Source organism: Panthera leo, chromosome B4 (assembly GCF_018350215.1).
Source record: "Panthera leo isolate Ple1 chromosome B4, P.leo_Ple1_pat1.1, whole genome shotgun sequence".
NCBI classification, from domain to species: domain Eukaryota; kingdom Metazoa; phylum Chordata; class Mammalia; order Carnivora; family Felidae; genus Panthera; species Panthera leo.
Window position 1 is genome coordinate 55,869,277 of NC_056685.1, and position 27,420 is coordinate 55,896,696.

Consider the following 27,420-nt stretch of genomic DNA (forward strand, 5'->3'; position numbering starts at 1 on the left):
AAAGTATAATAATATGCTATGAAAGTATATTATTTGCAACTTTATTAAAGGCAACATTTGTACTGGTCTTTTACTTTCTGTTTTCATTAAAATTAAGTTGACATAGCAAAATTAACCATTTGAAACTGAACAATTGAGGGGTGCCTGGGTAGCTCAGTAAGTTAAGCATCTGACTCTTGATTTTGGCTCAGGTCATCTCATGGTTCATGAGTTAGAGTCTCGTGTCAGGCTCTTCCCTGAGCATGGAGCCTGCTTAGGGATTCTCTTTCTCCGTTCTCTCTGCCCTCTCCTGCTCGTGTGTGTGTGTGTGTGTGTGTGTGTGTGTGTGTGTGTGTGTGTGTAAATAAATAAACATTTAAAAAAATGAACAGAGGCACCTGGGTGGATCAGTCTGTTAAGCATCTGACTTTGGCTCAGGTCATGATCTCACAGGTCGTGGGTTCAAGTCCCACGTTGGGCTCTGTGCTGACAGCTCAGAGCCTGGAGCCTGCTTCAGATTCTGTGTCTCCTTCACTCTCTGCCCCTCCCCACTCTCACTCTCTCTCTCTCAAAAATAAATAAACATTAAAAAAAAAAAACCTGAACAGTTCTGTGGCATTTAGTACATTCACAACGTTATGCAATTACTATCTCTATCTAGTTCCAAACGTTTCCTTTTCTTTTTTTTTTTCTAGCTTTATTGAGATATAATTGACATACAATATTGTGTAAGTTTAAGGTGTAAAATATGATGATTTGATATACATATATATTGTGAAATGAGGTTGGTTAACACACATAAGGTAGTGAACAGAGCATCATTTCATATAGTTACTTTTTTGTATGTAATAAGAACTTTTAAGATTTACTCTTAGCGATTTTCAAGTATACGATACAGTTTTGTTAACTATAGTCACCATGCTGTACGTTAGATCCCCAGAACTTGTTCATCTTACAACGAGAAGTTTACGCTCTTTTACTACCTTCACTTATATTAACTCTCATCCCCCCACCACCCAAGCAGTGACCAGTCTGCTCTCTGGATGTTAATCCTTTATCAGATATATTGTTTGCAAATATTTTGTTCCATTCCATAGATTGCCTTTTCATTTTTATTTTTTTTAAGACTTTATTTACTTTAAAATTTTTTTTAAATGTTTATTTATTTTTGAAAGAGACATAGAACACAAACAGGGGAGGGGCAGAAAGAGAGGGAGACACAGAATCTGGAGCAGGCTCCAGGCTTTGAGCTGTCAGCACAGAGCCCAATGCAAGGCTCAAACTCACAAACTATGAGATCATGACCTGAGCTGAAGTCAGATGCTTAACTGACTGAGCCACCCATGTGCCCCTTTAAGATTTTATTTTTAAGTAATCTCTACACCCAACGTAGGGCTCAAACTCATAACCCCAACATCAAGAGTTATGTGCTCTACCAACTGAGCCAGCCAAGCACCTGTGCCTTTTCATTTTATGTTTTAATGATAAATCATTAATCACAATTCACAAGTGCTAATTCTAGCATGATAAAAATAAGTAAAATAAATAAGGTAACACCCTTGGTATACTATTTATTTGCTACTAATGCTAACGTCAGGAGATTCATATATATTATAAATTATTTTGAAGTATCCTATGGGCTTCTAAAATCTTTAAGGGCTCTAAAGGTTTTTCAAAGCCTTTTTTGCCAGAAAAATATACATAACTAGTTTAATAAGCAGTCTCCTCTCAGTACAGCATAAATATAAAACTTCTATTTTTCTAAATGACTTCAATGCTCCTCAAAGTCCCAATTCATCTCTTAATGACATCTCAGTCAGAATCCAAGCTTCCCAGTCATATTTGGTTATTTAAAATTCAGCTTAGGGGCGCCTGGGTGGCTCAGTTGGTTGAGCATCTGACTTCAGCTCAGGTCATCATCTCACGGTTCATGGGTTTGAGCCCCACATCGGACTTTGCGCTGACAACACGGAGCCTACTTTGGATCCTGTGTCTCCTCTCTCTCTGCCCCTCCCTCGCTCACACTCTCTCTTTCTGTCTCAAAAATAAACATTAAAATAAAATAAAATAAAATAAATTTCAGCCTAGTTTGACCCACTAGGTCTGGGTTCTGCTCATCCGAGAGTCTCCCTTTCCCGATGTTAGCCAGTTTGTGGCCTGAGAGACTTAGAATGGGAAGGAAAGCTCTGTGCTTTTTTCTCGTTATTGGACATCTCGCCAGCTAAGTATGGTAAGATGTTCTTCAGCACAACTCTAATAAAATATATACTGTGGACTCTACTATTTGTTTATAGGAAGTCAATGAACTCATTAACATTTTAGTATCTACCATTATCAACCAAGGCTTTCAGTGATATCTGTCTTGTATGGACTCAGAATCAACATTTCATAATTTGAAGCACGTGGTTGCCTCTTTATAACTTTATAGCACTGTTCATTCAAGAAATGTTTGTGGATTATCTACTCTGTGTCAGACACTGTGTTTACAAACCATAGCACAAGGAACAAATGGGTTTCTTTTGAATATATTATTTTTTTAAGTTATACACATAGTCCTAGATTACGTAGTGTAAGCAGATATTTTCTTTCCTTTTTTTTTTTTAATGTTTATTTATTTTTGACAAAGAGAGCATGAACAGGAGAGGGGTGGAGAGAGAGGGGGGCAGAGGATCTGAAGTGGGCTTTGCACTGACAGCAGAGAGCCCAATGTGGGGCTCAGATTGATGAACTGTGAGATTATGACCTGAGCTGAAGTCAAAAGTTCAACTGGCCAAACCACCCAGGTGCCTCTCTCTTTTTTTTTTTTTTAAGTTTATTTTTTATTTTGAGAGAAAGAGCACATACAAGTGCGTGCACATACACACACACACACACACACACACACACACACACACACAGTGGGAGAAGGGCAGAGAGAGAGAATTTCAGGCAGGCTCCACACTGTCAGTGCTCCTGACAAACCATTAGCTCATGACCTGAGCCAAAATCAAGAGTCCGAGGCTTAACTGACTAAGCCACCCAGGCGCCCATCCCTAAGCAAATATTTTCTTTTTACTGATGCAAAATCTAAGTTGTTTCTAACTATTTCACGGTTCCCCCTGGGATTGATAGTTCAGGTTGACTTAAACTGATCAATACTATTAATAATAGCAAACATACTTAGTAGGTACTATGTGCCATTATCGTAAGTGATTTACATGTTTTATTTAATCAAAGTAATAATCTGATGAGCTAGTTAGTAATATTATTCTCATTTTACAATGAGAAAACTGAGTGTGAATAGTCATTAAACTAGCTTTTTTTACTTATCTGCTAAGTAAGCCTTGACCTCTGATTCAAAAGCCAGCTGAGCTAGTCCAGCTGTCCAACTGGAGCCATGTTTTGAATCTAGGCTTTGCCCCTTACTAGCTTTGCAAGTTGTTCACCTTTCTGTGTGTCAGTTTCCCCATCTATAAAATGGAAATAACCACTGTGCATTTCTTATAAGTATTGTGAGATGAATTAAGTTAAAATAAAGCATTAGAGTCAGAGTATACTTGATAAAAAAAAAAACCTTACATATTACAAGCCCAATACCCCTTATCAGAAATCTATGAGGCTTGATGAGTTTTAGAATTCATAATTTTTCAGATTTAGAAAGGTAAATGAGAGTAGATAGCAAATTTTATACAATATTTTCAGCAGAGTCTGGGAACCTCCCTAAGGCAAATAAATGAATATACCTGATTTAAACTTATGAATTCATACGAAGTGGAACAAATGACTATAAGTAATTTGATTTTGCTTCAATTGCTTCAATTCAATTCTGAATCTGTCACTCAATTAGTCTATGGCAAACATCAAAAAGAACTTTTGGTTTTTACAGCTTATGAGATTTGAGAATTTTGGTAAAGAACCTGTTATTAACAAGTGATATAACCTAACCCATAATGGTCAGAATCATTTTTACTTCAGGGTTTATAATTTCAAATAGGACTTAAAGGAACATTTCCCGTGTAAATTCTCTTTACTGGTTACTTGGCAGAATTTAACATTCAGTGATATCATTTGACAACCAATTTCATTTCATCTGCTTCACAAAAGGTGTCTTAATTGTGTTTCCATTTCAGAAGTTCTAAAAGACATTTTAAAATCATTGTAAAATTTCGACTAGCTACCCAATACAAAGCTTTTGATTCACATTTAGGTTTCATTTTTTGCCTTGAATTTTAAAAAGCCATTTAAATGCTTCCTAAACCTTAATCATTTTGGTGCAATAATCTGAAAAGACTTTAAGTCACAACAATCATTCAGAATAGACTGGATCTTATTGCAGTTAACATACAGCTTCCCAAATCTTTATGATTTAAACAATAAATAAAAATAATATAAAAAATATTGAGAAATTGCTCAGTGGGGCATCATATTTGAAAATTAAAGTTACTGGAAATATGTTTTGGCCAATTGACATATTGATTAAATTATTTAAACCAAATTATCTGAAGCTAATGTTATTGATAGTCATTGCTGAATAGGAAAAAATAGAGGATTTTTCTTCATACATATTAATATTTTATAGTTTTAAGAAATTAGTATATACTATAGGAAAAAGAATTCTTACACATCTTTATTTCTGGGTAATTTATTCTTTTTGCTGCAGTTGCCAATATAATCTTTAAAAACTTTTTTTTCTTCCAAACTAGTTATTGGTGGTGTGTAGAATCCCATTTACATTTCTATATCCCATTATAACTAAGGTAGACTTGGCTGATCTCAAATAGAGATTGATTTTATGGGTCTCATTGTGTCCCCCACCTTCCCTTCCCTAGGGTTTTTTTTTTTTTTTATTCATTTTATATTTTTATTTATTTAATTTTTAAATGTTTGTTTTTGAGAGAAAGGAGAGAGAGAGAGTACACGCACAAGTGATGAAGGGGCAAAGAGAGGGAGACAGAGAATCTAGAGCAGGTTCTGAGCTGTTAGCTCAGAGTCCAATGCGGGGCTTAAATCCAAGAACAATGACATCATGACCTGAGCTCAAGTTGGACACTCAACCATCTGGCCACCCAGGTGCCCCCTTTAGGGTGTTTTTAAAAATGAGGAATGCCTGGGTGGCTGTCAGTTGAGCATCCAACTCTTGATATCCACTCAGGTCCTGATCTTGTGGTTGTGAGACTGAGGCTAAGCCTCCAGGGGGGCTCTGTGCTGAGTGTAAGCCTGCTTGGGATTTTCTCTCTCCCTCTCTCTCTGCACCTCCCTCAGTCTTTCTCTCTCTCTCTCTCTCTCGAATAAATTGTTTTTAAAAAATATATAAAATGATAAACAGTGCTTATTATCTCTTTTCCTATTTTTATTAAAAAAATTTTTTTAAGGTTTTTATTTATTTTTAACAGAGAGAGAGAGAGAGAGAGAGAGCGAGCATGAGCGGGGGAGGGGCGGAGAGAGAGGAAGACACAGAATCTGAAGCAGGCTCCAGGCTCTGAGCTGTCAGCACAGAGCCCAACGTGGGGCTGGAACTCATAGACTGCGAGATCATGCATGACCTAAGCCGAAGTTGGATGCTCAACCGACTGAACCACCCAGGCGCTCCACTTTTCCTATTTTTATGGTAAAATTGTTATAAATTGACCTACAAGTTTGCAGTCCACCTTGTGTATATTGTTTTCATATCAGTTATTTCCCAAATATTGTTCATGTATTTTAAATTTCCTTTTTGACTTAGTTTTTATTTAGAAGAATGTTTCTTTGTTTCTTAATTTTGGACCTTTCTTTTCAACCACAGGCTAATAATTTTGATTTTGTATGACTTGGCATGTGTCCTGTCTTAATGTTTATTATTTTATGACCAAGACAAAATACAATTAACATTAAAAGAATCAACTTGTATCTATATAATACATAAGTTTTATATTTCTTTTGTGGGTAACTAGGACACTTTATATTAATCAGATTTTTGTTTACCATTCTGTCTCTTCTCCTTTTTCCCACCTGCCTTTTAAATTTTTTTCTGTCTGAAGATCTGTGCATTGGTCACCTCTCATATATTTTTTTCAGACATACGGCTTTGGGCCAAGATGGTGTAACTTATGGGGTGCCTGGTGACTCAGGCAGTTAAGCGTCCAACTCTTGATTTCAGCTCAGATCACGATCTCAGGGTTGTGGGATCAAGCCCCATGTTGGGCTCCACACCCAGTGTGGAGTCTGCTTAAAATTCTATTTCTTTCTCCTTCTACCCCTCCCCTGTGCTCACTCGCTCTCTCTCTCGCTCTCTCTCTCTCTCTCTGTCTCTGTCAACTTAAAAAAAAAAAAGAAGTGTAATTTGATTTGGCTATTACTATTTTTGAGCAATGACTCAAAGTTGTAGGAGTGGGTAGAAACTACTACTGTTTTTTGTAAAATATGTCATACATGTCATAGATTAAAAATCCTTGGGGACTGATCCTTAAATAGCCCGATTTGGCACGTTTCAACAGCAGTGGTAGTGTAAACCATTTGGATAAGATATTCGGTCAATTTCTGTCTAACGTATAATACTTGGTTCTAGACCATACGGTCCTAACACGTTGACAGGAAGAAAGAATCACATTTTACCAAAGTCCAAATACATGAAATCCAGTGTTTCCTCATCACTAATGGTCTGACACCATCATAAAAGTTAATTAATTAGTACAGTAGGCTTTGTCCTTTTTTAATCATCAGGATTTAGTCTCACTATACTTTAAGCTCTTCTGGATTGTTATATTACTCGATTGCCTGATAAGCTCTTATCTAGTGGTTACTTAGGTATCCTGGTTTATCTTGCCAGTTGACAATTAATAGGACTCATTCCACCTATCTTCATTTAAAAAACAAAACTAAACTAAAACAACTGGTATTTCATTTAATTCTTCAGCATCAATCTTCAGAATTTTCGTATCCATAAATCCTCCAAAATAATGGCCAATCTCTGCATCTGCTCTGGGTTTAGGTGGCTTGAGACATTATCACTATGTCACTCCTCATTCCTCGCTATTGTGCTCTCTTTCCAGGTCATGTTACTCAGGGAAGCTTTAAAATATACAATGAGAAGAAAAGGAGAGAAACATGAGCAGACCTAGTGGATTACAAAGGACTGGAGAAAGTAGGTCCTTGATCTTCTCCTTACCCAGAATATCCTCCTTTAAGTCCTGATAAATCTATCCCAAGGAAAGAATAGAGGAACATCCTTGGGGTAGGCAGACCCTGAAGCCATAAGTCAGTTTGGGGGTTTGAAACCCACTTACTGAACTAATGTCAAAACATTCGAGCAATTCTTCTGGATTAAGTTAAGAAAGTCTTTTCCCTTCTACCATCTAATAATAATGGCACCATCTCATTTAGTAATAACTAAAAAAATTTTTTTAAGTTTGCTTATTTATTTTTATTTATTTACTTTATTTTTATTTTATTTACTTTTTATTTTACTTTATTTTATTTATTGCAGTGTATATTTATTTACTTATTTATTTTGAGAGAGACAGAGAGAGTGTGATCAGGGGAGGGGTAGAGAAAGAGAGAGAATGTAAAGCAGGTTCTGCATAGTCAGCACAGAGCCCATGTGGGGCTCAAACTTACAAAACCATGAGATCATGAACTGAGCCAAAATCAAGAGACAGATGCTTAACCTACTGAGCCACCCAGAAGCCCCAATAATAACTAGTTATAATGTGCCATTTCATTTAATTCAGATAAACATTTAATAATAACTCAAGACATATTTGAGATTTGAGTCCTTATAAGGGCCACTCATTATTTTGAAGATTTGACAATCATTTATTTAAATCATCTTGGCATCACTGTTATTATCACTGTTTTGCAGATGAGGAAACTGAGGTTCAAAAAGATTAAGTAAATTGCTCAAATTCTATAGCAGGATGTCTAACTACTAAACTCAAAACCTTTTAATATCATTTATTACCTCTCTAATCTCTGTGTAATATGCCTTAAAGAGCTAGAAATCAAAACTACACCCTTTGGAGCAAGATACAGTAAAAAATGAAGCTGAGTAAGTGGCCCTTATTTGATGTGTGTTTTTCATATGTTGTAGTTACACAGGGAGTAGATATTAGTCTTTTGTAGTTTGGATGCACACACAATTACTCTGAAATCCTTGCCTACCATTATCAAGATATTGCTTCAAACACTCTTTATGGGGTATGGAATAGGCATAAGAAGGGAGATATTAGGGGCGTCTGGGTGATTCAGTCAGTTGAGCATCAATTCTTGATCTCAGCTCAGGTCATGATCTCATGGTTCGTGGGTTTGAACCCCGCACCGGGCTCTGTGCTGACAGTGTGGTGCCTGCTAGGGATTTTCTGTCTCCCTCTCTCTGCCCCTCCCCTCCGCACTCTCTCTGTCTCTCTCAAAAAGAAATAAATAAACATAAAAAAAAAAAAAAAAGAATCGAGGGTTGCCTGGGTGGCTCAGTCAGTTAAGCGTCCCACTTTGGCTCAGGTCATGATCTCATGGTTCATGGGTTTGAGCCCCGCATTGGGCTCTGTGCTGATAGCTCAGAGCCTGGAACATCCTTCGGATTCTGTGTCTCCCTCTCTCTCTGCCCCTCCCCTGCTGGCACTCTGTCTCTCTTTGTCTCTCAAAGATGAATAATAAAAAATAAAAAATAAAAAAAAAAAAAGGAAAAAAAAGAATTGAGATATTAAATGTTTAACTTAGGAATTGGTGTTAAAGTAATTGGGTTTGTCTGGTAAAGTTGGAATGATACTAAAACAATATAGAGTGATTATTCAATTCAGTATACCTTAGGAGTCTGAAAAAATTGTTTTTGGGTGCCTGGGTAGCTCAGTTGGTTAAGCATCTAACTCTTGATTTTGGCTGAGATCATGATCTCATAGTTCGAGGGATCTAGGCCCACATCAGGCTTGGTACTGACAATGAGGAGCCCGCTTAGGACTCTTTTGCTCTCCCTCTCTCTCTGCATTCCGGCATGTGTATATGCATGTTCTCTCTCTCAGAATAAATAAATAAACTTAAAAAAAAGTGAATGGCCTCACACATCTTTTAAAAAATTGCTTTGAACTATAATGCAGAACACATTTACCCTATCACCCATTTTATTATCCAACAAAAAATTATTGTCTATTGAATGCCAATCATCATCTAAATCCTGGGAAAAATGGATTTAAAAAATAAACAGGGTTTAAGTAGGCTAATTTTTTTTTTTTTTTACCTATAAGGTGATATTTTTGCTCCTGATGTACATAGAATTAAGATGAAATGATCAGCACTTGTGAACATTTAGTTAATTCCATTTAAATAACAATGACTGCTAAACCCACTTTATCAAATACTATGAAAAATGTGATTTCAGTATTATTTTAAAATTTATCTGCTCTCCCCACTGATTTTAAATATTACCTTTATTGCATACTAATTATCCATATATACTTGGTTTTCTTTCTCCCTCTCTTTCTTTCTCTCTTGATTCCTGTGTCAGCCTCACAATTTATGGCTTTATGAAATGGTTCAACATTTGGTAAGGTGCATCCCCATTTCATTAATGATTCTTTTTTAAACGATGTTTTATTTTATTTTATTTTTTAAAGTAATCTCTCTCCCCAGGTGCCTGGGTGGCTCCGGTCAGTTAAGAGTCGGACTTCTGCTCAGGTCATGATCTCCTGGTTCATGAGTTCAAGCCCCGCGTTGCACTCTGTGCTGACAGCTCAGAGCCTGAAGCCTGCTTTGGATTCTGTGTCTCCCTCTCTCTCTCTCTCTGCCCTTCCCCCACACCCACTCTGTCTCTCTCTCTTTCAAAAATAAATAAACATTAAAAAAACTCTATTTAAATGTAATCTCTCTGCCCAATATGGGGGGCTCAAAATGACAACTCCAAGATCGAGTCATGCTCTACCAACTGAGCCAGCCAGAAGCCCCATTCCTATACAAATTTTCTTTAAAGTTTATTTATTTTGAGAGAGAGAGAGACAGAGAGAGAGAGAGAGAGAGAGAGAGAGAGATAATGTGAGTGGGACGGGGGCAGAGAGAGAGGGAAAGAGAATCCCAAGCAAGCTCTGCACTGTCAGGGGCTCAAACTCACGAACTGTAAGATCATCACCTGAGCCACAATCAAGAGCCAGACACTTAACTGACTGAGCCACCCAGGCATCCCTGTACCGGATTTTTTATTAACTTTTTCCCCTTACATATTTCAGATGGTTAAATTAAAATTTCTCTGTTCAATTCAATCCATATTTGTAATTTACACTATGCAAGACACTGCCTTGAGACCAAGGAAGATGTAAAGAGGAAAAGAATTCTTGTTCTCAAGGAGTTCTCTATTGTATGAAATAACTGAGTAATACTCTGATTCTAGGAATATGAAAAAGAGGCAAGCTAGAACCAGCATGAATAGACATGTTTTATAGAGTTAAAAATTAGCTCTTATAACTGAACATGCATATAAGTAGCACAGCCTTTCTTAGATGTTTAATGTGGCTGTTGTGGTAGTTTTACAGGCAGCCAGACCCCTAGGCTATCTTAAAGTTGTGAAGTGCATGACAGGTGCTGCCTCATTTTTATGTAGCATCTCTTAAAATCTAAATATTTAGAGACTCTTCCTTTTTCTTTTTTTCTTTTGGTGGGGAAACAGAAGAGCAGAATATTATGTCCTTTACATTTTTTAAAGTTTATTTATTTATTTTATTATTTATTATTATAAGCTTGCTTATTTGTTTGTTTGTTTGTTTATTTATTTATGTAAGTAATCTCTACAACCCAATTCAGGACTCAAACTCATGACCCCGAGATCAAGAGTCACGTGCTCTTCTGACTGAACTAGCCAGGCGCTCCCACAGTGCATTCAAAAAATTTTTTATGGGGGCACCTGGGTGGCTCAGTCAGTTGAGCATCCGACTTTGGCTCAGATCATGATCTTGCAGTCTGTGGGTTCGAGCCCTGTGTCGGGGTCTGTGCTGACAGCTCAGAGCCTGGAGCTTGCTTCAGATTCTGTGTCTCCCTCTCTCTCTGCCCCTTCCCTGCTCATGCTCTGTCTCTCTCTCTCTCTCAAAAAATAAATAAAAACTTAAAAAAAAAATTTAAGTTTATTTTTATTTTTTGAGAGACAGAAAGAGAGAGAGAGAAGGTTGGGAAGGGACAGAGAGAGAGGGCGAGAGAAATCCCAAGCAGGCTCCACACTGTCAGTGCAGAGCCTGAGGCCAGGCTTGAACCCACAAACTGTGAGATCATGACCTGAACTGAGACCAAGAGTTGGACGCTTAATCAACTGAGCCACCCAGGAGCCCCAGAGTTATTAATTTTATTTTATTTTATTTTTAAACGTTTATTTATTTTTGAGACAGAGAGAGACAGAGCATGAACGGGGGAGGGTCAGAGAGGGAGAGGGAGACACAGAATCTGAAACAGGCTCCAGGCTCTGAGCTGTCAGCACAGAGCCCGACGCGGGGCTTGAACTCACGAACCGCGAGATCATGAGCTGAGCTGAAGTCAGATGCTTAACCGACTGAGCCACCCAGGCGGCCCCAGAGTTATTTATTTTAAACATGTTTTCAGTTTGGTGGTCAATCTAGCTATTAGACATGACCACATAACCTTGTTACACATAATATTTTCTTCTGTAAATTCTTTACAATATTACTCTGGTAACTAAAGTTAACTCCACTGTAATTAAAAAATTTATGACCAAAGCCTCTGGATTTACATTCAGTGATCCTTTCATTTCCTCATATATAATGCTCATTATGTAACAAGTTATAAACATTTTACTAGTCTTTTATGTGTAGCACAATCTTTATGACTTAAATCTACAATGTGGGTGGCATATGGCAGAATTTGTTAGGTGTTCTAACAGATGTATAAAAGGGAGAAGTAAATTTGGACTGGGAAAATCCAAATAGGCTTTATAGACATAGAAAATGTTTCCCTTTTTCCCTTCTATGGTTCTTTGGCTGGTCTAAATTAAATTGATATAAAACAGATTAACAGGAGAAAAACAAACAAAATTGTGTATAAGGGAGCCCCGTAAAGATTGGAAGACTCAAGGAACATCCAGGTAATTGAGGCTTATGCAACATCCTGAGCTAAGGAAATGGGTAGTGGTTTGGGGATACAAAAAGGAGGAAGACCTTTCGTTGGAAGTCACAGAGGATGTTTGCAAAACAAAGCTTACCCTACTATGCAGATAAGTTTCTTAGAGAAAAAGGTACCTCTGGAATGGCTCTCTTTCCTGTACAGGTCCCCTTTCCAATGTAAATTTAGGCAATTGAGGGGGAGGTAAAGAGCTTTCCTGAATCTGCTGGGTTTTGATCGTCTTTAGCTCAAAATAATCCTCATGCCAAAGTGACATATTTTGAAATGGTAAATTCTGCTCCCCTTCAGCTCCATGAACATGATTGCTGTACAGTTAAACTCTGAAGGATGAGTGGGGTTTCAAGAAGCAAAGATAGGAGGCAGGTACTGGTGACCCCAATGTCCCAAATACAGAAAAGGGACTAAAATACGATGGACATTTTATATTGATGTTATATCTTCATAACTATCTTCTATCTTCTAGACATGTTGCAAAGTGCTGAGCAGATTTAATGATACCCTACAGCTAAGACTTTGTTCCAAAGCCAGAGATAATTTATGGGTTGGCCTGTGGCCTAGGAAGTAATCAGTAGGGCAGCTCAACATAATCAGAGTACTCTAGGGAGATGAGCAAATACAACCTTTGACTGAAGGCTATTCTTATGTGAGACTGGCAGACTATCAGGAGCTAACTAGGTGGGCTTAAGTATTTATTTATTGGGTACCTTTTAAGTTCTAGGCACTATTCCAGGCGGTGTGGCAATAGACAAGATAGACTATGGCTTTGCTCTCCTGGAGTTAACACTGTAGTACAAAACATAGATTCTAAAAGAGTAAATATGTTGATTTTAAAGTAACTTACATAGGTAATAACTGATACCCAAAAAAAATAAAACAGCTTGTGTAGGAAGCAGTGGAAAGGCCACCCTAGGAGCAATTTTTGGGTAAGACCTGAACGAACGATAGAGACATACATGGAGAGAAACCAGTAGGCAGAAATCACAAGGAAGCAAAAACAGATAATTAGGAGCACAATAGAGATAAAAACAGGTGGAGAGAGAAAAGACAGAGAAGCCAATTGTTTTCAATTAACCAGAGGTGCTGTTGGATTCCCAGAGCAACTGCTATAGCTTGATTTCTGACTTCTAGTGCCATTATTGTCTCCTGAATATATGCATAAATACATGCATATTTTCCACCTGTCATCCTTATTCTGTTGTAGGATATTCCTATCTATCTATCTATCTATCTATCATCTATCTACCTACTTACCTACCTATCTACTCATCTATCTTCATCCAGTCATTTTCCTAATGAGAGACAGGCTGTTGACACTTAGCTATCATGAACAAGACTGCAGTATATATTCCTGCACACTTTCTCATGTATATGTGGGGGATTTTTGTGTATACCTGGAATTGAAATTTGTGGGTGGTAATGAATACTTATCTTCAGCTTTATTAAATAGTGTAATATTGCACTCCAAAGTTTTTTTTTTTCCAAATAAATTTACCTTCCCATCAATAATATCCAATTGACGTTACAGGAATTCAATTGTTTTTCAATTTAATGGATATAAAATGGTATCTCATTGTTGCTTTAATTTGCATTGCCTTGATTATTTTCATAAGCCTAATGGCTATTCAGAGTTCATCTCTGAGAATTGATATTCTTTGCCTATTTTTCTGAGCGGTTTGGCTTTCTTATTAGTGGTATTCTGAACAGTAATTCCCTTTTGATCATATACATATGCAGTTATATTATAAAAAACTTATCAGTCCTTTTCTTTCATTGTGTAGCTGGGGCACAGGGTGCAGGGGCACAGGGGTGCAAGAGTACCTGGCTCCAGGGGTCCCAATTTGGGACCAGTCCAGATCTGGCCACTTGTCCTGACAAAATCCGAAGGCAGAGAAATGAGTGGTGGTGAAATAAGAAAGGAATTTAGTTCAGTGAGGCCAACACTAGGAAGACTGAGGACTGGTGTCTCAAAGATTGTCTCCAAAGTGCCAAACTACTTCCGGATTTATATAAGGCAAATGGGGGACAAAGACCCATGGGTACATGCAGGTGGGCAATAAAGATCAGGTCATCATTGTCACGAGTGAAGTATTGCTGGCTCAGAGCAGTCCTTATTGCTTGATGGGGTTGTTTTGGTTCCCATCAGGGGATGCTTTGCCCCCATGGTTTTTTGCCCAAGTTAAGAGACAAGTTGGAAAGAAGAACTTAATCAGTGAGAATGTTTGAGGTCAAAATGGAGGTATTTGAAGTCCTCTTAAAATTTTGAGTGCTGTATGAGTCTTGCTTAGGACATCCTTCCTTCACTTATAATTGTAGGGATCTGATCCCATATTTTCTTATACATTTTTTATTCATTCATTTACATTTTTTGCATAACTACTATAGTAAGGCAGGATGCTGATTACTAAAGATATAAATATAATTAAAGTCCATAGTTTACATTTATGTTCATTTTTTTGTGCTGTACAGTTCTATGGGTTTGACAACCCATAATGTCATGTATCTAGCATTACAGTATCATACAGAATAGTTTCACTGCTTTAAAAATCTCCTGTGCCCCATCTATTTATCCCTACTTCCCTCTATCTAAACACCTGGTAACCACTATTCTGTTTACTGTCTCTACTGTTTTGCCTTTTCTAGAATGTCATATAGTTGAAATCATACAGTATATAGCCTTTTCAGATTGGTTGCCTTCACTTAATACTATGCATTTAAGATTATTTCATTTGTTTTTCATTTTTTCATGGATTGATCGCACATTTCATTTTATTGCTGTATAAAATTCCATTATGTAGATGTAACACTTTTTCGTTGTTTTTGTTTTTTAAATCTAAACTGTTGAAGGATATCTTGGTAGCTTCCAAGTTTTGGCAGTTATGAGTAAAGGTGCTATAAACATTTGAGTACAGGTTTTTGTGTGGCTGTAAGTTTTGAATTCATTTGGATAATCAAAGAGCATGATTTCTGGATAACATGGTAAGACTATGTTTAGCTTTATGAGAATCTGCTAGACTGTCTTCCAAAGTGACTATACCATTTTGTATCCCACTAGTGATGAATGAGAGTTCCTGTTTCCCAACATCTTCACCAAAGTTTGGTGTTGTCAACAGTTTGGATTTTAGCCATTCTAATAGGTGCGTAGTGGTATCATTGTTAAGTTTCAGTTCCCTAATGACACATGGTGTGAACATGTTTTTGTGATTATTTGCTATCTGTATGTGTTCTTGGTGAGATTCTGATCCTCCGCCCATTAAAAAAATTTTTTTCCTTTATTGTTTTAAGAGTTCTTTTGTATATTTTGGATACAAGTCTTTTATCAGATATGTGTGTGTCTTGCAAATATTTTCTCCTAGTCATGTGGTTTGGCTTTGCATTCTCTTAACTGTGTTTTTCCCAGAGCAGAAGTTTTTAATTTTACTGAAGTCTGACTCACCAATTTTTCTTTCATGGATTGTGCTTTTGGTGTTGTATCTAAAAAGTCATTGCCAAACCCAAGGTCACCTAGATTTTCTCCTATGTTTTCACTTAAGAACTTCATAGTTTTGTTTTACATTTAGGTCAATAACCCATTTTGAGTTAATTTTGTGAAAGATATAAAGTCTGTGTCTAGATTCATGTTTTCTTATATGTGGATGTCCAGTCGTTCCAGCACCATTTATTGAAAAAAAATAGCGTTTCTCCATTGAATTGCCTTATGTTCCTTTTTCAACAGTTAACTATATTCATGTGAATCTATTTCTGCACTATCTATTGTGTTCCATTGATTTGTCAATTCTTTACTAATACTTCACTGTCTTGATCACTGTAGCTTTATAGTAAGTGTTGAAGTTGGGTAGTGCCTGTTTTTGTTGTTGTTCTTCTTCAGTATTTAATTGGTTATTCTGAGTCCTTTTCCTCTCCATATAAACTTTAGAATCAGTTTGTCAAAAGCCACAAAAATAACTTGTTGGGATTTGCATTGGAACTGCACTGTATAGATCAAGTTGATAAGAACTGACATTTCTTATATATTTTTTGGGTTTTGGTTTTAATATTAAGGTTTTTAATCTCCCAGAATTAATTTTTATACATAATGAGGAGGGATCAAAAATTTTCCTATATGAATGGCAATCGTTCCAGTACCATTTATTAACTAGCCCATCCTTTTTTCACTAATTAAAAAAAAAAATTAATGTTTTTATTTACTTTTGAGAAGAGAGAGACAGAGCATGAGCAGGGGAGGGGTAGAGAGAGAGACACAGAATCCAAAGCAGGATCCAGGCTTTGAGTGATTAGCACAGAGCCTGATGTGGGGCTCGAACTCACAAGCTGTGAGATCATGACCTGAGCTGAAGTCAGATGCTCAATCGACTGAGCCACCCAGGCACCCCTTTTTTCACTAATTTTTAAAGCCACCTTTGTCATATTCAAAGTTATCATATATATTTAGGTATTTTTCTGGAATCAGTATTAGGTTCTACTGGTCTATTTGCCCATTCCTAAACTTTATATAATAAATCCTACTAGGAGGGGTTCTCTCAACTTATTCTGCAGCCCTCCCTTCCCCACAAAAAAATTATAGCTGCTTTTCTTGGACAAAGTTTGGCATACATTTTAACGTCATTTAAACAAGTTCTGTGAAAAACCCTGTTGAGATTTTAATTATAATTGCATTATAGTTATTGATTAGTTGAGTCAAAACAAAGATCTTTATAAGTATCTTTTCTTTTTTATGAAAAGATTTCTCCATTGATATAATTTCATCCATAAAGGACTTGCACATCTTTTGTTAATTTTATTCTTAAGTACATAATATTTTTTTTTCTTGTGAAAGGATGCTTCTTTAAAATTACAAACTTATGGGGCCTCTGGGTGGCTCAGTCAGTTAAGCATTGGACTTTGGCTCAGGTCATGATCTCAGGGCTTGTGGGTTTGAGCCCTGCATGCGTCTCCCTGCTGACAGCTCAGAGCCTGGAGACTGTTTCAGATACTGTGTCTCCCTCTTTCTCTTTGTCCCTCCTCTGCTCACGTTGTCTCTTTCTCTCTCTCTCAAAAATAAGTAAACATTAAAAAAAATTACAAACTTGTGCAGTTCTCAAAATAATTTTTTTTCTTTGGATTTTAAGTAATTTCTACACTCAATGTAGTGAAGAAATTACATTTCTTCACAACCTTCAAACTCACAACCCTGAGATCAAGAGTTGCATGCTCCACCAACTGAGCCAGCCAGGTGCCCCTCAAAATGATTTTTTTATAATTTGCTAGTAAATTATTTTACAATTCAAAGTATAGTTTAAAACATTTTAAAATTTCATCTGTATAGTATATATTATATGTACTATATACGCTATATCAGTATAAAATAATACAAATTATACAAAAATAAAAGAGATACCATCTAAAATGTGAAAGTATTGTTACAGCAAATACTTGGCGTCCAGGAAGGCACAAGCAACAAGCACTAGGGGAATCAGAAAACTGTTTATTTCGCAACGGTGCTGGCCCAGTGGAGTCACCTCCAAAGGCTGAGCATCTGGCTCAGGTTTTACTGATCTTTTATACATATGTGTTTTAGTATTAGTATATTATTTCTCCCCAATTTGGAACGTATAGTCTATTGTTTATTGTAGTACATAATTTAAAATAATATCTGGAAAATGTGGATTCAACTCCCTTGCTGTATTATAATACTGTATTTTCTTTTTTCAGTTTATTTTTATTTTTTAAATTTTAAAAATTTTATTTTTGAGAGAGACAGAGACGTGAGTGAGGAAGGGGCAGAGAGAGAGGGAAGGAGAGAGAATCCCAAGCAGGTTCCACACTGCCAGCACAGAACCTGATGCAGGGCTCCAACTCATCAACTCATAAAACCATGAAATCATGTTGAGGCGAAATCAAGAGTCAGATGCCTAACCAACTGAGCCACCCAGGCGCCCCCCTTGTTTTTATTAAATTTAAGTTAGTTAACATATAGCATAGTGTTGGTTTCAGGAGCAGAACCCAGTGATTCATCACTTCTATATAACACCCAGTGCTATTTTCTTTTTCTTCTTTTTATGAATTTACCCTTATTGACAGTGAGCTATTTATTTTGTGATTTACAAAGCTAAATAGGTTCATTCTGAACAATCATTGTAAACTCATGTTAAGGAGGTAAACATTTGAATGTTAATTAAGCTGAATCCAGTTACTGATTTACCACTAACAAACATATTCACCATGTACTAAATGTTTCAGGGAAGACATAGATTAACAGATCATATCTCAGATCATTTTTCTCAATCATAATGAAGATTTGGAGGTCCCAATAAATTGTGGACTATCCAGTTTCCAATATTATCTTAACAGAGGAAATAGCTGCTATAAAACTTGAAGCTAAAAGTTTTAAGGTAGTTATTGTAAGGTCCATGCAGGAATACCCTGAAACAGGCGTGGAGCCACTGTAAGTGCTGAGTCTCAAAACCATTTTTCTTCCCTAACCTTTCATCTTCATCCTAGACTAGAACCTGTTTTTCCTGGCTCTGAATAATTCAGTATGGTTAAACATCTGGCATCAAAAATAAATCTTTAAGTGTTGCCGTCTTTACACAAATATCGTAAGTTTGTCCCAAATACCATGACTTCTGTATACTGTTTGCCCACCCAACTGTGTGGTCGCCAGGACAGAGCGGCTTCGAGATCAATGCGAGCCAGTTAATCTCCCATGCCCATATTCCGGCCAAATTCAAAGGCTGATCTGGGGGTTACTTCAGGGCACGTTCCTCGCTTCCGAGAAAAACTCAGTCATAACTCAAATTCAGACCCCAAAAGCCCCCGATCATGTGATCTAAAGCTTCACAGCCTTTCGAGTCTTCGCAGAGCTCAGGCGCATTCCGGAAGAGGAGCCTGCGTTTTCAGATTAAAAGCTAGCGGGACGAGCTTTAGACGACCTAGGTACCGAGCTAGCTGCAGTCGCCCATTGTGCTTGGGGGCTAGAAAGTCGTCTTCAGCCAACTGACGCAGGCGGAGGCCCCGCCCTGCGCGTGACGCTAGCGTCAGGCCAGTCCCGGCATGCTTCGCGGCCGCCGGCGGTGGAGAGCAGGCGAGCGGAATTTTTCCCGTGAACATCTCCGGCTCAGTTCAGCTGCTGTTCAGACCTGGGTTGGTGAGAGTGTCGTGTCCAGCCGTTTTCCTACTGCTCGCCCGTCAGTCTGAGCGCCCCTAGCCCTCCCGCGAGGGCGCCCCGGGACGGAAGGATCCACCAGCCTGTCGGCGCCCGCCGTTCTCGTGGTCGCCGTCGCCGTCGTCGTGGTGGTAGTCTCTGCCGTCGCCTGGGCCATGGCCAATTACATCCACGTTCCGCCCGGCTCCCCGGAGGTGCCCAAGTTGGACGTCACGGTTCAGGATCAGGAGGAGCAGCGTTGCCGGGAGGGGGCCCTCAGCCTCCTGCGACACCTGCGGCCGCATTGGGACCCTCAAGAGGTGACCCTGCAGGTAACGCCCACATCTCAGTACGGGGTCTCTCACTGCCCAGACTCGGCCCCGGGGGGTTCTCACAATCCCTTTAGTTCTCTGTCGACCCGAGAACGCCTTTTTCCTCAGTCCTCTGGGAAGTGACCCTGTGTTTCCTCCATCAAACCTGGGAAGGTCACTCCCCCTTCCTTCACAATTGCTTAGCGAGGTTGTCCTTAGGGCAGATTTTCTTTCTGGAAGCAGCTACGTAAGTGACGCACCCATTCACACCGGGAAAATCCCTGTAGATAGTTGCCCCTCCTCCCACTCCCCTGGCCTTTCTAACTGCAAAAGGAACCTTTTCCATTCCCCTTGCTAGGGGGTCCTCTTCTGTCGTCTCTAGTTACCTTCTCTCCTTACTTGGATAATGCTTTAATTAATTCATCTGGTCTTTTCCTTCCTCTTCCCACCCCTCCCCCCACCCCCTTCCCCCCACCCCCCACCCCCTTCCCCCCACCCCCTTTCCCCCGCCCGTACCCCCACCCCCTCCCCCACCCCGTTCCCCTTCCCCCACCCCCTTCCTCTCCCTCCCCCCACTTTGCCTGCCACCCCTCCTGGCGGATAACTCCCCTGGAGGTCTCACCCTGCATTATCGTCTCGAACCTTCGGAATGGCGAGAGTATTCGATTTCAGAGTAATAACCATGGTCAGGCATTACTCGATTGAGTTCTTAGGTAGCTCTACACATATTTTATTTGAATCGGTGTTTCTGAATTTTTTTATTCGTCTTAGTAAAACTAGCAATGTCTGATGTTAGGTCGATCAGTGTGTCATATTGGTAGACAAAAATTGGGAGAAAAATCTTTAGAGATCTAGGCGTTTTCTAATAACTTATTTCTAATAAGGTATGATTTAGTATACAGGACATTTTGAATATTAATTTAACTTTTAGAGTTTCGGGATCTGTGACAACGAACCTCCATTTTCCTTGCATACACACATGAAAGTCAATGATTTTGAAGGCTGAGGTATTTGGAATTTGTTCAGATCTGTTTAAGAGGTAGCCAAATCATCTGGTTTGTTTTGTTGACTAATTTATTCATTAGTGTTATTGACTTAACAGTATTTCAGATTCTTTGCTAAAGTAGTCACCTATACAAAGATGAATAAAACATGAACAGTGCTCTAGGGCCCCGGAACAGTTCCTGACACTTGGGCTTTCAGGAGTGTTAGTTTCAGTTCTTGTTGACTAGAAGAGTTTTGAGCAGATTAAAAGGACTCATGTGTTTTAGGAAAACAATTATTCGGAATTTTGAAATTTTAAGGGAGCGTTAGCCAACTAAACAGGACATAGTGACTCCAAAATGATTTTCATGTGTTATTAAAAAAAATTAATATGCTATATTTCCTTTAATTAAAAAAGTTAAATTAGTTCAAACTTCCAAAATTGAACCTTCCAATTGAAACTCAGAACTCCTTATTTTATTAACTTATTTGTAGTTTATTACAGAAAATTTTTATATTTATTAAAATGATTTATACTCTGAAAGTCAATTATAAACTAAGCATACGAATTAAAGACAGTGCTGCTTCCTGGGAAACTTTGGTGCTGGCAAACTATGCTACTTTTTAAGTAGAGAGTTTAAAGTTTTAAGCCTGAGACTCGTGTTTCTGTTGGTGTATTTGTATGTAGAACAGTAAAAATAGCTATCCTGTGGTACCAGTGTTCCAGATTGTGAATTAGGTGATCTATATATTTTATCACTTAATCCTACAAACAACACTATTAGGTACTTTTTTTTTCTTTTTTTTTTTAGGTGGAATTAGTGAGATAAAGCCAGGGTATAGGTAAAAAAGGGACAAAATGGGAACTTTTTGGTTATTGGAAAGTACTTGGGATTGACTCTTGCCTTTTATCTACATAGCAACTTTAGACTTTAAGACCTTTGCACTCATAATCCAAATTTCTAATATACTTGTCAGTGAAGATAAATACTACCAGGGGTGCCTGGGTGGCTCAGTCGGTTAAGTGACCCACTTCGGCTCAGGTCATGATCTCTTGGTTTGTGAGTTTGAGCCCCGCATCGGGCTCTGTGCTGACAGCTCGTAGCCTGAAGCCTGCTTCAGATTCTGTGTCTCCCTCACTCTCTTCTCCTCCCCTGTTCATACTCTGTTTCTGTCTCTCAAAACTGAATAAATGTTAAAAAAAAATTAAAAAAAAAAAAGGTAAATACTACCACTTACTTTGCTGTAAGGATGATTATTAGAAATATAATCATTCCATGAGCAAACAACTCTTTTGATTAGAAAGTCTGACTTGGTGGTTATTTATTGGTGGTTTCTGAACCTGGGAAAATCTGACTCCCATATTCCGTCATTCTAAACTCTTCTTTACTTTTAAAAAATTTTTTTTAAGATTTTAAAGTAATTTCTACACCCATTGTGGGGCGAACTCAGAACCCTGAGATCAAGAGTGACCAACTGAGCTAGCTAGATGCCCCTCTAAACTCTTCTTTATGATGCTTTAGGATTTCTTTAGTAAATCTCAATGGGAATATTTCTTTCGAGATTTGCTTTTATTTCCTTTGAAGTATAAAGATAATCATTCACATTTCAGAAGGGAAGTATGTATCATATGGTCAACAGATCAATACTGGTATGTAGCCCATTTTTTTCTAAAATTTTTATGTAATGAAAATATGCTTTAAACATACCTTACAGGCTAAGTCTACTAACACTTTACTTGACGATTACTCATGTCAGCTGAACTGTTCAGAATATATTGGAAAATCCAGAAGCCAGCAAAAAAGACTTTGATGCAGTCAAAATGATATAGGGCCCAGTCTTTGCTCAGAACTTAAGAGACACATGGAATGCTGTATCTCATTTTAGATGGGATTTTAACAAGTTAAGTTTTTGGTTTTCCTATTCATATAAAATTGAAAGAACAAAGTATAAAAGGGGTGGTGAGCTTTTTGGAGTGTACTGTACTGCCCTAGAGTAGATAGAGTACATTTGAAACAATAATACCAGTCAGTGCTTTTTATTTCATAATATTTTACTGAAATTCCTAGTCAGATGGGGAAGATAAATAAAGTCATAATGTAGTGTTTTTAGAATGAACATTCATATTAATATGCAAAGATTACAGAAGAACATTTAAAAAGCATACGGTTTTTTCCCTTTTGTACTACAAGTTTTTCCATGTTTTTGGATGCATAGTTTTGAAATCCCCCCCTTTTTTTAAGCATACATAGACTGTCTTGGAAACCAGTGCTGTGTTTGGTTTGTAGCTACATAGCAGTTTCCATATCCCCTTTCTTCTCTTTATCTAGCCATGTTGGAAATGGTTACTAAAATAGTCTATTAAAAATCTATAAGCCTTCTTATTTTAATATCAATATTTGATATTTAGTATTCTTTTAAATGAAGAATCAAAACATATATATATAGAGAGAGAGAGAGTTCTATTAAGCTGTGTCTTTACTGTTCTAACTTAATTCTCCCCCACCCCTTTTTTTTAAGGTATAGTTGACACACAATGTTATGTTAGTTTCAGGTATTTCTTTTATTTTTTTTTTAAGTTTATTTATTTTGAGAACGTACCCCCAAGAGCTTGCATGTGCAAGCAGGGGAGGGGCAGAGAGAGAATCCCAAGCAGGCTGTACACTATCAGCACAAGAGTCCCATAGTAGGCTGGAACTCCCAAACGGAAGTGTGAGATCATGACCCAAGCCGAAATTAAGAGTTCAGCGAAATTAAGAGTTCAACGCTCAACCGACTGAGCCACCTGGGCTTTTTATTTTTTTATTTTTTTATTTTTTATTTTTTATTGTATGCATTTATTTTGAGAGAAGGAGAGATAGTTTGTATTGAGAGCAAGTGTGAGCCAGGATGGGGTAGAGAAAGTAAAGTATTTGATGGGTGGTAGGCCCTAAGACTCTGTTGACTCTGTTGACTGTGGCTAAGAGAGATGTATGATGTTTGATAGGCTCCTATCAAAGATGTGTAATTTAAACAAAATTTTGTTTTAATGTTTATTTTTGAGAGAGATACAGAGTGTGAACGGGGGAGGGGCAGAGAGAGGGAGACACAGAATGTGAAGGAGGTTCCAGGCTCTGAGGTTTCAGCACAGAGCCCGACGCAGAGCTCCATCCCATGACCCGTGAGATTATGACCTGAGCCAAAGTTGGATGCCTAACTGACTGAGCCGCCCAGGAGCCCTTAAATTTTTTTTCTTTTTTTTTTAAAGTAATCTCCACCCAATGTGGGGCTTGAACTCATGACTCTGAGAGCAAGAGACCCTGAGCCAGCTAGGCTTCCCAAAGATGAATGTTTGATAGGCTCCCATGTCTTTTATTAAGATGGGACTAAAAAGTCAGAAGCCTAATACGCTAGTTCATTTTCAGGTATTAACAGCTGTCTGATTTGGACTAAACAAGTAACTTGACCTGTTTTGGGGGGCTTCAGCATAATGTGGTAAAAAGAGGATGGTTTTTGAATCCTGATACCAGCTATTTGTAACCTTTGGCAAGTTTTTAAATCTCTGAAACAGGATTTTTATCTACCTTGGAAAGCAGCAGACTGATAGAAAACAGTAGAATTTACTACTTAATACTACTTTATTACTAATAGTAATTTTACTACTAGCACCAGTTTTTACTACTTTACTACTAATAGAATATCCTAAGAAATGCATAAAGTTCTGCGTGGTATATTTTAGTACTACGTGCTTCCAACTTTTCCCCTCCCATCTCCCCCAGCACCCTCCCCCATTTGTAAGTGGAATAATTCATCTGAATTGTAAGCTCCTAAAATTCAGTAATTCTTTTTTTTTTTTTAATTTTTTAAAAATGTTTTTATTTATTTTTGAGACAGAGAGAGAGCATGAACGAACGGGGGAGGGTCAGAGAGAGAGGGAGACACAGAATCTGAAACAGGCTCCATCCAGGCTTTGAGCGGTCAGCACAGAGCCTGACGCGGGGCACGAACCCATGGACCATGAGATCATGACCTGAGCTGGAGTCGGACACCTAACCGACTGAGCCACCCAGGCGCCCCTAAAATTCAGTAATTCTGACATACATTTTTTGTAACAGGCACGATGCTATTTTATAACCTTTTTTTAAAAATATTTTTCAAGTTTGTTTATTGTGAGAGAGAGCGGGGGAGGGGGAGAGAGAGAATCCCAAGCAGGCTCCACACTGTCAGCACAGAGCCCAATGTGAGGTTCGAACTCATGTATTGCGTCATCATGACTGGAGCTGAAATCAAGGGTCAGACGTTTAACTGATTCAGCCCCCCGCCCCCCACCCCAGCCCTAGCATGATATTAACTTTAAGCAGCATCCTTTTGTACAACTAACTAACAAAAGGTAGGCATGGGAAAATGTAGAAGGGAACGCTTCCTAGAGGAGGGGATACCTGAACTGAGCTTTGAAGGAAATACGTGGTCAGATGGAATGGGGAAGCATTTCTGGGCAATGAAAAAAACTACTTTCACAAAGCTAGACTATAAGGGGGAAAGAACAAAGCTAGACTGAATATTTTGGGCCAAGTGGAGTGTGAACAAGAAAAGTAGGACTGATTTTTGAGAAAGGGAGTTGTTAGATATGAAGGTTTTGTGCTTCATTAAGGAGGTGATATTTTATTATCTAGGACATAATGGAAGCCATTGAATGTTTTTAAGGAGGTGAGTTATAGCATGTATTTTTTAAAAGCGGTAGCAGGCTATATTGAAGGCAACTGTAGTTGAATGAGATGTTTTGAATTGGGGAATAAGTGATCCACTTAGGACATTGGTTTTGAAACTAGTGGTTACCCCATATGAATAGAACGCTAAGTCAGCAGAGTGGATTGAAACTACTACAGTTTAAAAAGATGAGTTAAAATAGGATGCAATAGGATAGATCAGAGAGTCTTGCAAATAATAAGGTGAAGCTTTTTTCATATGAAAGTATGGTACTAAATTAGATGATAAATATATTTTTGTCTGAGTATCACATTAAAAAATGTTGGAGAAAAACTTAACCTAGGAGGACTGTTAGTTCAGACAAGAGTTGCTGCTACTCAAATAAGGACAGTGGCCTTGGAGATGAAAATAAAGGGCAGATTGGGCATTCCGGAAAATAAATACGAAGGAGTTAATTGCTTGTTTGCAGGTGAGGGAACAGAGAAGCTTAAGGATTTTTTTTTTTTGGATGACAAAGATAGGGAGGTAATAGAAGACCTATACTTAAGGAATCAGAGGCTAGATATCTCACTTGAGAAATATTTTGTCTTCTGAGGAGTTATTTTGCTCTTTGATATAATAGATGGGCTGTAAATAAATTTTTATCATCCTTTTAAAAATTGTGAGATATAATAAACATACAGAAAAATCTATGAAACGTAAATTTTTTTGTAGAACAAATACTGTGTAACCCAAACCATGGTAAAGAAAATATCAGCAACCCAGAATATCTCCATTTTACTTCCTGGTCCTAATCTCTCCCTCCCTCTAGTGGTAGTCACAATAACAGGTTTTTGTTTTTTTTTAAATGTTTATTTATTTTTGAGAGAGAGAGACAGAGCATGAGTGGAGGACAAGTAGAGAGAGAGGGAGACACAGAATCTGAAGTAGGCTCCAGGCTCTGAGCTGTCAGCACAGCGCTAGAGGCAGGGCTTGAACTCATAAACCACAAGATCATGACCTAAGCTGAAGTCAGATGCTTAACCAACTGAGCCACCCAGGCACTCCACAATAGCAGTTTCTTTTCTTTTCTTTTCTGTTTTTCTTTAGTAATTTTTTGCAAATCAACTCTGGAAAACAGTGTGGAGATTCCTCAAAAAATTAAAAATAGATGTACTCTATGACCCAGCAATAGCACTGCTAGGAATTTACCCAAGGGATACAGGAGTGCTGATGCATAGGGGCACTTGTACCCCAATGTTTATAGCAGCACTCTCAACAATAGCCAAATTATGGTAAGAGCCTAAATGTCCATCAACTGATGAATGAATACAGAAATTGTGGTTTATATACACAATGGAGTACTACGTGGCAATGAGAAAGAATGAAATATGGCCCTTCGTAGCAACATGGATGGAACTGAAGAGTGTGATGCTAAGTGAAATAAGCCATACAGAGAAAGACAGATACCATATGGTTTCACTCTTATGTGGATCCTGAGAAACTTAACAGAAACCCATGGGGGAGGGGAAGGAAAAAAAAAAGAGGTTAGAGTGGGAGAGAACCAAAGCATAAGACTCTTAAAAACTGAGAACAAACTGAGGGTGGATGGAGGGTGGGAGGGAGGGGAGGGTGGGTGATGGGTATTGAAGAGGGCACCTTTTGGGATGAGCACTGGGTGTTGTATGGAAACCAATTTGACAATAAATTTCATATATTGAAAAAAAATTTTTTTTGCAAGTCAGTACTATGAGAAAATAATATACTGAGTGTATGAATTTCCTTTTATAAGGGACATGAATGTGAAATAATTTAGTTTTACTACAAAGATATATCACAGTATTGAAAGTTTGAATAGGGAGAAAAACCATTTCTGATCCATATTTTATGAAAAAAAATCAGTTGTTTTTTCATTACCTTCTTTTGCATAGTTAGGATCATACCAAGTATATAATTTTGTAGTCCTTTTTTTTATGCGGCCTTTCACTTTCCCGTGTTTGTATGATATTGACTATAATTTTTGATAGCCATAAATATAATATTTGGTCATGTTGAACATCATGTTCCTGAATTATTAAAATGAAGTTTAAAAATTTTTGAAGAGCTTGCCTGGGTGGCTCAGTCAGTTAAGTGACTGACTTCAGCTCAGGTCATGATCTCATGGTTCCTCAGTTCGAGCCCCAGTCGGGATTGCTGCTTGTCAGTGCAGAACCTGCCTCAGATTCTCTCTCTCCCTCTCTCTCTGCCCCTCCCCTGTGCGCGCGCGCTCTCTCTCTCTCTCTCTCTCTCTCTCAATAAAAA

At 38.0% G+C, this 27,420-nt stretch overlaps 1 protein-coding gene across 4 annotated transcripts in view; it reads left to right on the forward strand.

The window, feature by feature from the left end:
* Positions 1-27,420, forward strand: part of ETNK1 (ethanolamine kinase 1) — a 140,145-nt gene that overhangs the window by 59,359 nt on the left and 53,366 nt on the right. For 3 of the 4 annotated variants that reach the window (XM_042946048.1, XM_042946047.1, XM_042946049.1), the window contains one exon: positions 6,987-7,078. Coding sequence is in view for 1 of the 4 variants with exons in the window: in XM_042946046.1 (XP_042801980.1) it covers positions 19,336-19,491 (156 nt within the window). In the remaining 3 variants the exon portion in view is untranslated. Of the gene's footprint in view, positions 1-6,986; positions 7,079-19,068; positions 19,492-27,420 lie in introns of those variants that run through there. The other variant, XM_042946046.1, reaches the window with a different exon arrangement.